Source organism: Anoplopoma fimbria, chromosome 13, assembly GCF_027596085.1.
Source record: "Anoplopoma fimbria isolate UVic2021 breed Golden Eagle Sablefish chromosome 13, Afim_UVic_2022, whole genome shotgun sequence".
Classification (NCBI taxonomy): domain Eukaryota; kingdom Metazoa; phylum Chordata; class Actinopteri; order Perciformes; family Anoplopomatidae; genus Anoplopoma; species Anoplopoma fimbria.
In genome coordinates this window covers 24,906,002-24,922,141 of record NC_072461.1, presented here as the reverse complement: position 1 = coordinate 24,922,141, position 16,140 = coordinate 24,906,002, and the positions used below count along the sequence as shown (strand labels likewise).

The window sequence follows — 16,140 nt, the reverse complement described above, 5'->3', positions numbered from 1 at the left end:
GATGCATGGTCAGGCATGGCCTTTCAGGTCTTATAGTAGCACTAGTAGTTGTACTGTAGTAGTAGTAGTAGTAGAAATAGTTGCAGAGGAAGTAGAATTAGAGTAATCCTGGTGGCCATGTACTTAACATGTGACTGTACCAGTACTAGTAGAAATAGTACAAATAGTAGTAAGTTAGTCTCAGTGATGATGACAACAGTAGCAGTGGTATTAGTTTAAAGTACTGTAGTGCTGCTGGTAGTCAGAGTTAAAAGGAGTTGCCTTATCACCAATACTAGTGGGAAAGAAGCTCCCTTAGTAATAGTTGAAGTAGTGCTCCATATTCAGCCTGACATTTTTGTTTTGCCGTTAGGGAAATCTGGGAGGGGGTAGTTGGGGGGTGGGCGTGGCCTCCAGTGCATTACATTCAGTGTTAACAAAAAGTAGTAATAATAATAATAATAATAATAATAGTATTCTTTGCTGCAGACTGGCGTTGTTGGGATCGTGTAGGGCAGCAATGATCTGCAGGTATTCTTCCTCAGAACTCCTCGCGGTGCCCGTAGTAACGGCTTTGCTTGATTATCAGATGATTATGCAACAGGTGTAGGTGGATATCAGAAACACATCATTAGTGACATAATGGAACGGAATTGCATTGTGGGTGTTCACCAGGTTCCTGGAAACCGGGACAACTTAATTCAGCGACTTCAATATGCGTTGGCAGCTATACTTAGCTTTTAATCAACTTAGGGCACAAATGCACACGGCAAAACAATGAAATAAAATACAACAGCCATAATTCATGTAGTCTACAGACAAAACAGTGGGCAACAGGAAAATAATGTTTCACCACACATATAGATTGAGATTGAGCTGGTTCATAACCGACGCAAACAAAGCCACACACACCCTCACACGTTCTCAAACACACCGTCATATCAAACTAAATGAAATAAACAGTTCTTACAGTTTAGCTGTATTCTCTAATGAGGATCGTGGAGATCAGGGGGAAAAAATGGCAAGTGCAACTCAAGTTCAAAGCCAACAGCTCATGTTTGATCCCCTGGGCAACGGTGCTGATGCAACAAAGATGTGTTAATGAGAGACGGGTGGTGACTCAGTTCTGCTGCAGTGCGTTGTGTTTAACAAAGCATTACATAATCCAGTCCGACCATTTCATGTTACATAAGGATGAAACTAATCAAAACTCAAGTTTAGTCAAAAAGCAGGACAGGATTTGGGATTTGGGAGAACTTCTCCTTATATGTGATTGTCAAGATGTTTGCAGTCTGGTCACCATAGTCTACACTCAGAAGCTGCTATAGTGGTTGCTATAGGAGCAGGTAATGTTCTCCATGACAAGTTACAGATATATACCAGTTTATAAATTGTTATTCCTTTAATCTCATGTTTTTGTACATTTTTCTGTCTCTGTTTTTCATGAGTGTAACTATATTTCCTGGTCTGGCCCAGGAAGATGAAGTCCCAATTCCTTATCTCATACACAAAGCCATCTCTAGTCCATCAAAACATAGTGGGCAGTATTTCATACAGCAGATCTGGGACCAGACTAATATCACCTTACCCTTCCCTAAACATAATGACCAAAAAAAAACACCTGTCAGCTTTTATAGAGGGTAGTTGTAGATGCAACGGAAACTGGCTTCAGACACCACCGGGACGTTTTTTATTTCCTATGGGGGTTGAAGAAGAGGAGCGCTTGTTGTGTTCCCGTATGCGGCCCACACGGGTGGCGACACTCCTTTCAGTCAAGTTTAATGTGGTTTCACCCACTTTCAAGGGAATTCATTTATTACACATGTATATATTTCCTAACCTTCAACTGTTTATTTTTTTCTGTTTTGTTTATGGTAGTGAAGCCGGGGGATTTTTATGTCCTTGAGTTAAGTAAAGTCGTTTTTTTTTATTGCAGATATGGCCGTGATGTTTGAGCTTAAAACATCAGCAAGCGAGCAAGAAAATAACCATATGAAAGAGGTCCCTGAGTTGAATTAAGCATTGATAATTTATTGAAAAAATGTAACCAGAACATATAAATATATAAACTGACCGCTGGTGACAAAGAAGTGTCATCATAGTCATAGAAATAGCAGTAGTAGTACTCAGAACAGCTGCTATCAGCCTCAGTAGCAGTAAAACATGGTGGTTGTGGTTCCTACCTTGCTGCTGGTAGTCCACAGGGATGTCTGCGGGGGCCTGCAGCAGAGCGGACCGGCGGTAGACCACGTGGACCCGGCCCTGGTCCTCCAGCTCCTGAGCGCCTCGCTCCAGAGGCTCGATGAAGTACTCGTCTGCGTCGGTGCGGATCATCCCAGCCTGCAACACACATACACCCCAAAAACAGTGAGTGTGTGGAACCAAGCTACATGTCAATAACAGTTTTGGAAACTCTGACATCGCGACAAAAAAAAAAGAGCCATTAGACTTCTTAATATCCTTCTATTATCAACCATGATCCATTAAACACAGGTGGCTTATGCTAATTAGGCCACAAATCATGCTGATTATTGCACTGAGCTGCTGTTAATTTATGCAGCAGGGACATCTTCTTCATCATATGATGGAAATGAAATGCACTGCATTCATTTACATGGACTAATGTGTAAAAAGACACATCCTGACACCAGAAACAGACGCATTAAATACATATAAAGACAGACATGTTGATGTGATATGTTGTCATTTATTCAAGAATGTTTCTATGTACTAATTGCCTGCTTAAATGTATTAAGTTCTCTCCATGTGACCTTGTTCCATGTTGTTTTCTATTGTTTTCCATAGAACGTACAATCTGTTTGCCATGATGAGCTGGTTACCCGGGCAGCAGCAGGTGGGCGATCAGAAAGCTCAACATCATTAGTGACACATTTGAAAGGGAATTGCTTTGTGATTTGTTACCTGCCGCCGTCACATTTCCTGCAATAAAGAGGCCAGCCATGCCCGTAGGAGAGGAGGAGGAGGAGGATATTTTCAAAAGATGATGTAGAAACAAAGTGAAAGCACAGCTCGTCAAATCAGAGTGATTGATCAGCGTCACACTCATGGAAAAGGCTGAGTGAGGCTGCATGAAAACATGCGAAGAACATGTGACAGTGCAGGAAACGCTGTGATAACCATCGTCAGTAAACGGGGAAGAGATCGGTATTTAGCTATGAATAAACAATGACATGTCATTAGTAATATTAACCAATTATTAGAAAAAAATGATGTTATTTTAAGAGTTTCTTGTTTCAGATATCAGAATATTTTATATACTTGGATTAGATATTTGTATCACATTGTGATTGGTTATTAATTGGTTGGCAAACTGTCTATAAACACGATCTGGATGGCTTTCATAAAGTTGCAACTGATGATTATAATGTTTTTCTTTCAACTCTGCATGTCCCCCTGTAAGAAAATGAATGCATGTTTTCGATGTTGTGGAAATGAAGATTAGGAACAAGCACTCCAGGGTTTCAAGCATGTTTAAATGCCTTGCATTTTTTTTACTGTATTTGAAACTATGCATGTTTTAATATGTATTTAAGTATGTTTTGTACCACTGAATTGTTTAATGGTTAATAAATACTCTGTAAGGCATCTCTAAACATTATTTAGAAAGATAGTTAACACTTTGTTAATGGTTAATAATTGTTGTTTCTTTTAAACCATCTATCTATGTAATGTTTACAGATGTTTTACAAATCATTTGTTAATCAATAACAAATTAAATAGAGTATAAACAATGTCATCATTTTCAAAACAACAAACTTTTAATATTAAAGTTCACTAATGTTATCAGAATGTAATTGTTAATTGTTTCTAGACAGTTATGATACAATATATAATGCATACACTTATTTCATGATAAAATATCAATTATGGAATTTATACACATTATTAATTATGATTTTATATTTGTTAACAGTAAAATAACTAATAAATGAAGTATGATTGATTTTTAATTTACCATTTATTAATGATGGTCATTGAAGAGTGTCACTTTACTGCACTTACACTGTACTTAGTACTACTACAAGTTAGTATAACTCTTAAAAATACTAATGAAGTCAGTATGCTGATAAATCCTCGGCCTTTGTGTGATCTTTTGATTCATGGAGGATTTAAATATAGAATACAAATATGCACGATCTGCTCATCTGGGTCACATTTCTGCAAAAACAAGCGACATCATAACGTTCAACGGTAACATTCGTCCTTTAGAGAGTCGCTTTCCTTGGCAGAAAAAAATCAATATATAAAAAAGCTGCTTCTGTGCACCTGTGCGCAGACAGAGCCACCTCTCACAGAGCTCAGGAGGAATTTGTTCCAGCTCTGGGTCGACTGCTGCACCTCGCTCTGGCCTCTCCACCAACACTCCGCCGGGCTGTGCACATATGGAGCTGTGCGACCAACACGCACACTGAACTCCTATCCAACTCCCAGAGTCCCCAATCAACCCAACACTCCACCCTCTGCTCCTTCTGTTTACATGCTCTACTGGCTGGACTCCAGTTTAAGTCTGCATGTCACTTTGAACCCATGGACCGAATATTCATGTCCTGAGGTGTGCTGGGTATAAACAAAATGAACAGCCGGCCAGGAGAATGAAATTAAAAGTTTGTGCATCTAAAAAGAACCAAAGTTCATCCTCAACGTTAGTCGTGAATCACTGGGCTGTCCTCGACCGAAGGCATTCTCAGCGGAAGATCTTTCTTAGTTGAAAGATCTGGAAAGCTGAGATTCTCCAAAAACAATTCACACAAAAGCTCCACTTTAAACCTTTTGTTTAACAGAGATTTGCTCATTTGTTTCTTATAAATCAGTCATTCAGCATGAAAAAACGAATTATCGTTCCAAAAATTCTTAGCCAACTAATCGATTTTGACGATTAATCGATTAGTTGATTTAATCGACAGAACTGTAAAACTGAGTTTCCCGACAAAGAATCACACAAAAGCTCCACTTCAAACCTCACCAGTGTTTAACAGATATGTGCTCGTAAGTTTTTGGGAAATAATCCATTCAGCAAATAAAAAGGATAAATCAAACGACAAGTAAAGCAGAGAAATTCTAAGTCGACAACCACTAACGATTTTGACGATTAAACGATTAGTTGATTTCATCGACAGATCTGTAAATTGAGTTTCCCCACAAACACTAACACAAAAGCACCACTTCAAACCTCACCAGTGTTTAACAGATATGTGCTCGTAAGTTTCCTTGGAAATAATTTACTCAGCACAAAAAAAAATAGCGTAAAAAGCGACTAATTGACTAAAGAAATCTCAGTGAACTAAGACCAAAATGCCGACTAATCGACTAAAAGGAGGCAGTTCTTTCATAATGTGGCCATAAATCTGTTGGAGTCTGATTTGTTCCAGTCTAAGAGGAGCAGTGGTCTGGAATACAAAGCAGGATTTGGGGGTCAGCGTGCAACAGGGTCGACTTCTTACTCGGGTAGATCGCCATGGCAACTAATGCTGAACACCTTACCTGCTCTGGAGAAGGTTATGTTTGGGATAAGAGATCAACTCGTATAAAAGCACCGCCTCATGACCAATCACAGCTTGTCACGGCGTGTTGATCTTAAGATAATATTACAGCAGCAGAGGGGTCAGCTGGAAGAAATAAGACTCAAATATTGATTTATTGCCAGCTGTTTTTTGTTATGAACTTCTTCATATTTGTCTAATATTCTAGTTTTCTCTTCGGTTGTAAAATAGGGACATTGAGAAACGCTGTGTTGATTTACATAGTTGATAACCAGCTTTGTGGGAGTTTGTATTCTCACCAGGTTATGATGCTGTGGACTGAAAATGATGTGGAAATGTATACATTTACTACTTCAAACCTTTGCATTAACAATAAATGATAAAAAATAACTTGACCTATTCCAGGTCAAGTTATTTTTTAGCATTTATTGTGGATACATATATTGAATCACTCCCTGTTGTGTTTTCTTGTAAACAAACGTAAAATGTTGATCCGACTCCACTGACAAACAGCCTTAAGGTGAAGGTTGCCATGACGGCTACATGTTGCCTTTGCAATTTAATCACAACTAAACCTTGAATGTTTGTTGCCGGGAGACTCACGGCGAAGAGGATGTAGAAAATGTACGAAGAGAAAATGTGAATAATAATAGGGAGATTTTACTGCAGAACAATCTGTTTATATTGAAATGGAGTCTGGACTTGACAGCTCTGATGGCAGCTGGAAGTTATTAGAACAAGAATGGATGTGATGATTAGAGAATAAGGGAGATCAACGTCCTCCTTATCAAAGGGAACTGTAGAAAGCCTGGAACAGAGTGATGTAATAATGGGGCCGTCAGAAAGAAATACAAAAGAGATCTTGATTTCTTTTCATCTTGATTAAGGGTAAAATTTCTAACTACAAGATTTCACCATGAAAATCCCCCAGTTGATTACTGCAACTGAGACAATTATTTTTTGAACTAAAAGTTTTCTGAAATGGCATGTTGAAATATGGAAAATTTGTCATTATTTTATTAAATACGTGCAAATTTGAATACATTTCCTGAACAAAAATCTAAACATTGGAAGAGGCTATGTTGATAATTATTTTTTAATTTTGTCGACAAAAGTTTTCAGAGAGGGACTTTTGGGTTTCTCTTTTTATCACTCCATAAATCAGAAAATACTGCCATAAAAAAAACTTTTTTTTAGGAATACAATGTTCAGGCTGTGAATAATGTATGGACTTCAGCGTAGAGATAGGACTAGAACTAGGAAGTTTGGTGTATGTATGTGCTACTGAAGTGGAGATTTCTGGCTCACAGTCTGAGAAAAAAAATGCCTTTAGAGATACTTACATCAAGTAAGACAATTATTTGAAAGTTTTCAGTTCCAGTTCATTTTCAGGTCACTTTAGTTAATTCATAAAATAAATAAACTTTACGTGTTTTAGTAATCCATCTGATGCTGCAGCAAGTATTCAGACATTTAATCCAGGAAAAAGTATTAATACTACAGAATCACTGATCACTCTGCACCGATACAGCTCCTGAATTAAAGTACATTAGTATCATCATCAAAACATACTTAAAATACTACAATTAAAAGCTAACTTAATAAAATAAACAACTAAATGTGTATTTTGGATGTTTTCTTGCCACTAGTCTGAAATAATTCATGTTTTGCCTCTAGTGTCTCGCCTTTTAGTATCAGAAGCTTCATCAGGCTGATTCGTACTTTTTAAAATGTCACATTTGCTGCCACAAAACTTTTCGTCAGATGTTATTAATGCATAAAAGACAACCTAATGTTGAAAAGGTTAATGCGAGGGAACTGTTGTCTTGTTAACTTGAACGCGTTTACAGCGGTGGATTTTCTCCTCGGCTTATTGTTGTGCATCCCTCTGACACCTGCAGACTCCGCTCACAGCTCCAGATTAAACACTTCCTGTACGTCAGCGTTTGCTGTCCGGCTGTAATGCGCTTTGCTCAGAGATCCACCAATTAGGCCACCGATTCCTCTCATGCACCGGTATTTTCAGAGACAAGCTGCGTGAATTCTTCGTGGCATTATACCCAAAATAAAAAAAGAAACACATCCCCGTCTTCTCCTTTATCTTCTCTGAGCTCGACTCCCACCTCCATTCACTCGCAGCTGAACAAACCTTAACCTTAACCTCACCTTAACACTGGCATGTTGGAGGCGTATTTATGAATTAAAGTGAAATGATTGTAACGTGGCCGTCTCTTTATTCACTGGTTTCAAAGAAAGGAGGAAGTTTGAAGGTCTTGATCAGCTGGAGGATGGAGGATCACTGGAGGATCAAGTGAGATGAAGTATTTCTTTCAGAGATCTGAATCGTGACTCATCATAAATAAAGGAGCAGACCTATTAAAGTGCCTCTGTGGGCGTCGGGAGGTGGGCGGCCGTGAAAAACAAACTGATGGATGGTTAATTGGATAAAAAAAAAAGTTGTGAATCTGTCCGGTGGCGCTGTTTAACTCTTAACACCTTATGAGCTTATCTCAAAATGCCAACTTCTTGTTAACAGACGGCAGGAGGAAGACAGTGTGAAGGGTCCGACTTTAAAAGAGTGGAAGTAATGAGACGCGGAGCTGACATTTATAATCTGATCCAAAGCTGCTCCACAGCGTGACGCCAAAGATTGTTGAGACCATATCAAAGATAAGACGACTAACACTCTCTGCTTTTTCACCGTTTTAAATATATATATATATATATTTCCTGCACCCCATAGTTTTCATACCCTTTTATTTATCTATGATGAAAAAAGAGAATGTGAATATTTAGACGGAACATACTGTAGTAATCTGCGTCGCCCCAAAGCAAAGCGCTCACGTTGAATGAATGGAGACGCGAGTAAGCAATTGGACACAGCGGTCCTGGAATTAATTTTTTCATCCATCCTTGAAGCAGAGACATCGCATTAAAAAAGGCATTACTCTCTTCCTTCTACCTCTTTCTCAAACACAAGTGGAAGACACAAACTCCAGTTTATTACAAGGGCTGACTTCCACTAAAGAAAATTCTTAGTCGACTAGCACAAGCTGTGTCCCAAATCCGTCCCATTTCGAAGACTCCTTCTAATGCAGCCTTCTTTTCCCAGATTCGGAGGATACAACTGATGGATCCTTCACGGCCCAACATATCTCAAGATTCATTGCGTGCCGGTGAGATGCACCAATTAGGCCACCGCGGTATTCAAAGGATGCGGCCGACGTAGTCCGCGAAGGATGCAGCCGCTGGATTGGGACACAGCTACAAATAGGATTTAGTTGACTCTGTTGAACTGATTTAAAACTGTAAAAATGACAGAAAGCTTTGCAACAGTTGTTGAGATATTTAGGTATGGATCAATTTAGCTGACACACAAATGAATATACGGACAGACATTCCTTTGAGCCATGCGGCTAGTACGGCAAAAAGCCGGATTCAGACTTTAGGAGTTTTAAAATCCTTACCGATTTTGAAATTGGGTTGCAAAACAAATTGGACATGTTGCCGTAACTTGCTTCAATAATGCTTTGCAGCGGGAAAAAAGGCGTTGAGTTTGGATGAAAAATGGCTAGAGAGACTGTTAACATGGGTTGTCGATTCTTTAACTGTCAATGGTATTATGCTCAATCACGTCCGTCTCCTTGTAGTAGACATGTCTGTCTTGTGTCTCTCTTGTGACGTAATCCCAACCTGTTATCATCCAGATTCTCCTAAATATCAAGCATGTTTGATGTTTTGATCATGGCGGCACCAATGGGCCTGGGCATGGTTTGGGAGGTTAAGGGTTCGATCTGTAAACACCTCATATTGCCAGGTAATCTGGGCCAAACATCGCTGCTGACCGAAGGCTCCACTGATTGTTGGGAGGGACGAATCTGGCTCAAATTTGGCCAAAAGTCCTTAAGTCTAAACATGGTTTAACTGTTTGACAAATGCAAATATGAAATTTGACACTGTCCCGCCCCATTTTTCAGATAATGTGTTGGGTTTTTTTTTGGGTCATTCAGGAACAACTTGGCTGCATATATTTGGAAGGATTTTCGGTGTAAGCCTCAGGGCATAAAACGCAACACTGAGTCCAAAAACGCCTACTACAACCTGAATGGTAGCACATCCAACGATTAGTGAAAAAATAAATAACTGGATGCTAAATTCAAAAGGAGTGTGATTCTGTTATTGAGGTGCACACAAGGACACAAATTCTGTCTGACGTGAGAGAATAGAAGCTAAAAACAGCATGTTTCACGGTAAATTGTCAGAATCTGAATACCACAGCCAGCAATGTGACACACTTCACACTCATTATGTGAAATATTAGATATTATTAGCTCAGCAGTCCTTATATAAGGTTTATGTGACACTAAGCCCTCTGGCGTGAATAATATGGACCGCAAATATTTGGAGAAAAATGTCATGAGACTACAACATTCTAAACTCAAGGACATGAGTCTTTACTGCATAACGCCAGTTCATTTTCAGGTCACATTAGTTCATAAATATAAAGAAAATATCCTTCTATATTTTTAGTAATCCAGCTGATACTGCAAACCAGTGGTGGAAGAAGTATTCACACATTTCACCTCGGTAAAAGTAGTAATACCACAGTGTAGAATTACTGCGTTACCAATACAGGTCATGAGTAAAAGTAGAAGAGAAAGTATATATGAGTATCAGCATCAAAATATACTTAAAATACTAAAAGTAAAAGTGCTCATAATGCAGAATGGCTCATTTAAGAATGATATATATAATTTGAATTATGATTATTGATGCTTTAATGTGTGCACTTTAATGTTACAGCTGGTAAAGGTATTATAAATACTATCATAAAGTATCATCATTTATCAGTTGATTAGTATTTTGGTATAAAAAATAAATCAGAATTTGCAATCAATCCTGAGCTCTAAAATAAATGCAGGAGATTAAAAAGTAGCAATATTTGTCAAATTGAAGTATAAAGGAGCATTAACTATAAAATTGTGTTTAAGGCCAGTATTTGCGTGAATGTACTTTGTTATATTCCACCACTGCAGTACACACAAGAGGAGGACTTTTTTAAAATCAATTTGAAATGCATGACAGAAATGTCACGTCTAATCCATAGGCTCTAGTGCTGCCGTTAAAGGTGACCATGAAGCAGGACAACTCAATAGGTCAATGCTGTTATAGCTCGAGGGAAGCATCAATACGGCCCATGTTCATATCTCTGTGCTAGCTGCTGCTACAAAAGAATAAAAAAAAGAAAAAGAAAGGAAATAACTGAATAGAAATAAATAGGATTCTGCTCTCTTTGCGTGGGGGTTTTCTCTCACTCACACAGAGACATCCGTATAAAGAAAAGTGGTTTGGACGGCTGCTGGATGAATAATTGAAAGGACATACCAGAGTGATTCCTCTATCTGGAGTAACACAATGTAATTATCTATTAAAAGGGGACGGTGCAGTGTGACCCTTTCAGGCTAATAGTTAGCGCTGTCGACTCAAAAAAAAAAAAAAAAAAGGGCTTACAGGAGGCGAACAATCCATCCAGATAAAATGATAATGAACTGTAACCAGCAGACTCAGGGATGGGTTACAGTTGCAGTCTCTTCAGGTTTTCAGGCCATTAGTCAGCACATTTACATGCATTTTGACGACATTATGATGACTCAGTACAGTTCTCTGGCTCATTAAACGAGTGAAACCAGTCAACGGACTCTGGATCAGCCGGATGAGTTCCTGACAACAAGAAGTCCAAACTGTAGCGTGAAACCAAGAAGAGTCCTTTCAATCAGGATATGAAACGGAATAAGAGAAATAACAAAAATCATTTTTTCTGGCACTTTCAATCATATTACCTGTCCTCGTTAGTTGTCATGGAGATGGATCTGTTGACATGCATGTACCTTGGCTATTTATCATTACATCCATAGCACCCTAAGGACTTCTAACTTCTCAGTCTGTATCAAAACACTCTGAGACTCACAGGAGTGTTGTCTTTAAGAGGCTGTAGCGGTTTGAACCAGTCATGCTAGCTTGTTAGGAAGGAGGCTAAATAATGATCCAAAGTTAGGAGAGAAAAAACGGCCATTTCCAAAGGGGGATTTGTGGAGGAGAATGAGTTCTATGGGTAACCAAAGTCTCCCCTTCATATACTCACTTTAATGCAAATCCATGCAGATTTTGTAAGCAGTATGAATGTATTTTTGTCTCTTGATTTGTATCTATTCTGAAGTGGTAAAAAATGGTTAGTTTTAGCACCAAATGTGTCTAACAAATGGTATCAACCAAAAGAATGGTGCAACAACTTATGAGACGTAACTGACCGTGGGCATCATGGAAGTTCTAAGCCCTCATTCAGTCTCAAAGGTCAACACTTGAATAGCCGTCAAACCAAAACACAGTGTTTATTTCAAATTTATGACTGAAAAAAATTGGCAAAGAGTGCCTGAATCTCCAGATTCCCAGCTTTCAGACGATGTTTACCACTTCTATGTTTAGAATCACGACCCCCCCCCCCCACAAAACAGTAGTTTCACAAAACAATCCCAACTCAAGGTCTACTTACTTGCAATTTCTAAAGCCACTGAGCAGGCCAAAGGTTATGCTAAGTGATCACTAATTGATTTATTTGATTGTTCATTACAATCTTGCCAAATGAAACAATTGGACAGCCACAGATACTTTCTTTGTTTGAATACTCAGAGCCTTTAATTAATTGATTGCTGTTGGGAAGTCATAAGAATTTCAATAAATACAACTAAATATTACTGAAGATTACCAACCCAAGTAAAAAACAACTCTGAGATACTTTGCATAACCTCAAACCAGTCAGTTTTTTTCCCAATGACTTCAGATTTAATTTAATCCCCTGAATATCAGCGAGGTCACCCTCAGGTGAACCGATGTGCGGAACAAAGCATGAATGTGATTATCTGAGCAGAGCCGCATGTACAACATCCACGCATCGCATCACATCACCCTAATCCAAACTACTTAACAACTATCATCCAGGAATCTCCATCCCAAACAAAAAAACACACATCTCCAGCTGGATGTTGGGAAGTCTGCAAGTTAAAATGCCTTGGGGAGGATTATTTGGCAAGATCCCCATAATTAGTGTAAAAAACAAAAAGGGGGGGGGGCTTTAAAAACACTTTCACATTGCGCAAGACTCAAAAAACCCTCTCTGGCTTCTCAAGTTTGGCTCAAGAGCAGAAGGGCTTTCTGATGGCTCATCTTTTGCCTTTCGTTGTCATCCGATATCAGAGGAGACAATGGCAGGTGTCTTGACAGAGGCTCAGACAGTTGGTACCTGAACACAACCATCCAAAAAGAAAAAGGGGATCAAGAGTCCTGTGTTCCATCAGTTTAATATCCCCAACATCAGCCCCGGCCAAGCAGACAGCACTCGTCTGCCAAGAAAAACATATGGGATTCAGCTGAAGGGCTCCAGTTTTTCAAAAACAGTCTCTTTCAGTCTAAACTTCTTAAGGAGGTCGGTATGAAACGTGCTTTCGTTTAGAAAAAATAAAAAAAAAGTTGAGGTACTGCGACGTCGAAAAAAAGGTCTGAATTCAGCAAAGGACACTGCCACCTTTCACCCTCGGTGTTGTTCAAAGGTGTGTTTGCTTTCAAAAATGTGAGCAAACCTTCGTCATCATTACCTGCCATTTTCATCCCCGGCCTTTAAAGGAACTTTAAGGGGGGGAAAAAATACACAAGTTGATTTCTTGTGATTTGCAGGAGGGTGACTGAAAGTCTCGGAGATGTAGAAACTATTTTTAAAGAGTGCTTCACAATAATAATCAGAAATTTGCTAAAAATTACTTCAGAGGTGTACTTAGGAGGATTAAGATGATAATGAATACTCTTTATCAATATCTTCAAATTATCTTTCTTGCATATCTTTGTTTGAAGTCCAGTCTCAAATGAATTTGAGCAGACTCGATTGCCTCCTGAGGTGTTTTTGGGAAGAGTCAAACATTAGAAAGCCAAAAAGTTTACAGATAATGAATCAAAAAGAGAGTTTTTTGGTTAAAAAAAAAAAGGGCAGAGAAAAAGTGAAAACAGTCTGAACTTTGAGAAACAATATACAAATGTATTTCAGTTGTGTCTTTTTTGTGCCGCTCCACCAAACGGAGCAAACATTGACACACGGCTTTGAGGAGGCGCTGAAGCGTCCACACTTGAAAACTTAAAAATAAAACCCTCCGCCGCCGCTGAATGGAGCTCAATGTCCGTCTGTAACGACAGCAGAGAATGTGGGCTCCTCTTAAGTTTATATAGGTCATGATTAAAAATGTTTAAACACATAAATATCAATAAAAAAAGCACCCTGGCAGCACGCGCCGGACCCAAGACCTCGGCTGCTGGTGGAGTAAACTTGGAAGGAACGGCTTGGCTTTGCATATCTCCCCTCCTGCACCTCAAACCGTAGACCCAAACAGCTCTGGGGTCAGGCCTCTGCAACAAGCCTTGGCTAAGTCAACAGGGAACATTAAGAACTATTAGTGAATAAAACTCTTGTGCCCGACTACGCCTCGCTGCAAAGAGGAACTGGCTCGCTTTTCTTTTTCTAATCAAATAGGATATTTTCTTTGCTTTTTTTTTTTTTTTTTTTTTCCATCTCTCCTCAAGGCAGCTCCAGAAATGTTGGGAGCTGTGCACGTCCAAAAAATGCCCTTTTAAGTCTCCAAGCAAGGCCAAGAGTTTATGCCACTGGACACACGTAGCTCTTAGCAAAACATGAGCATATCTTCTTTGCTCATTTTGTCACCATGCATGAATCTCAGCGTCGTAAACCTTTTCCTCCGAGGGGCGAAGACTTTGCCGGAGGCGCTAAAACAAAAACTGCCAGGAGGGAGTGACAGCGGAGCGTCGGGGAGAGCGCTTCGGTTCAAATGTCCTCCAACAGGAAAGGATATGCCGACTGATGCGTTACCCATCAGGGCTGCAGTGTGTGTTTACACCAGCCTCACACACACACACACACACACACACACACACACACACATTGCAGACACAGGAGTGCCTCACCCTTTTTGGCTGGCAGAGCCGATTATGCAACATGACACACATTACGAGGTGGCCAAGTTTTTAGAGCGCAGCTGGCGAGGTAAAGGTTAATACGGACAGTCAGACGCCAAGTTGGTGCTGTTCTCAGGTCAGCCTCTGTCTGTCTGTCTGTATCTGTCAGTCTGTCTGTCTGTCTGTCTGTCTGTATCTGTCAGTCTGTCTGTCTGTCTGTCTGCCAAGGCCTTGCTTGAAGAAAAAAGAAAAAGAAATCCTCCCTCATGCAGCACGGAGTAAGAGGAGGTTTTTTTTTTTGTTCCAGCTGTCCAGCTTCATGGAAACAAATGAGCGAGGCTGAAGTCAGTATTTCATGGTTGCTTTAAGGCATTTCCAGGCAGCTTACACTCTGTTTGTCATGTCGAAATACAAGACGGTACTTTGGGCACGTTGATGCAGCTGAAAGTGCATTTTTTTCCTCTCACATGTGACAAGGAGTTGATGTTCCATAATCAGGAGGAATTGGAAAAACCGTCAGCTGTGAGCCACATCGAAACATGGCACCAAATCAAACGCATTTTTATGTGATCGTTGAAGTTAGAATCTGTCAGTGATGCAACGACAATAAGGAGGGACGTCACTTTCCATTGTAGCGCAAAAATCATGGTTTATTTTCATAAACCTAATACATAACGCAGCTGTAGCATGTGTGCTGAAAGGCAGACTGTTTATATTCATGCCTACATGTGACTGTGAAGCCAATCACACCTACATTGCTGCGACAGCCTGCATCAGAGCGCCGTGGTGTTCAGTAGGACCTCCTGTAGTGCTTCACCTTGTTTTCTGAGGGATTTTGCGTCAGATCAGCGGGGATCAAAGTGGATCCGAGGTTTTAGGGCAGGAGTTTGACAGCTTTTCATCCCCAGCATGTCAGAATATTCATTCGTTTTTGGGTTTTTTTACATACAAAAACAGCACTCCTCATCTCATACTTGTGCCTGTTAAATCAAAGAGTTAACCTAAAGCATCAAACTACAAAGCGGCTGCTATTTATCAGTTTGGTCACATGCTCACTGAGTACTTAGACCGATGTATGTTGAAGCCTTTCATCAAGGTATACATAGTTTTATGTCATGATTGCAGTATATTGCATAAAATGAAACTGCATTGTGAAGAGAAACTGTTCAACTCAAAGGTCAATTTACCAGCTTTTCTCTGAGCTTTCAAACGCATCTCGGTCGGCGTTGACTTAGTCGTCATGCATTCTCTAAATCTAATATTGCCATAAAGCGGTCCCGATCATTGATTTGCAACATTGCCCACAATGCCCTAGTACAAGCAGAGATGTTTAAGGTATAGATGCCGTGGTATAACAAAATCTTTACATGTTTACAAATCTTGTTTATCCTACCAAAAAATAATCAAGTAAACAAATCCTCCATCTGATTTGCCTCAAGTGGAAGTGCTGGATAATAAGTCAGGGATGTGACCAAAGTTTAATTCCATTCATCCTGAAGGGAACGTAAATGTCTGAGCCAAATGTTATGACAATCGATCAAGTAGTTGTTGACCTTTAACTCGAACCCAAAAATCATTAACCCCATGATGGCTGGAAGGGAAAAGTCAGGGGATCAACAAAGTCATGAGGATTCTTCCTTGGGGGAAC

General features: G+C 39.6%; 1 protein-coding gene across 5 annotated transcripts in view; it reads right to left on the bottom strand.

Annotated features, from left to right (window-relative positions):
- adamts3 (ADAM metallopeptidase with thrombospondin type 1 motif, 3) overlaps window positions 1–16,140 on the bottom strand; it is a 230,648-nt gene that overhangs the window by 199,537 nt on the left and 14,971 nt on the right. For all 5 annotated transcript variants that reach the window (XM_054610315.1, XM_054610314.1, XM_054610316.1 and 2 more), the window contains exon 4: window positions 2,163–2,319. In XM_054610315.1, coding sequence (XP_054466290.1) covers window positions 2,163–2,319 — 157 coding nt within the window. The remainder of the gene's footprint in view (window positions 1–2,162; window positions 2,320–16,140) is intronic.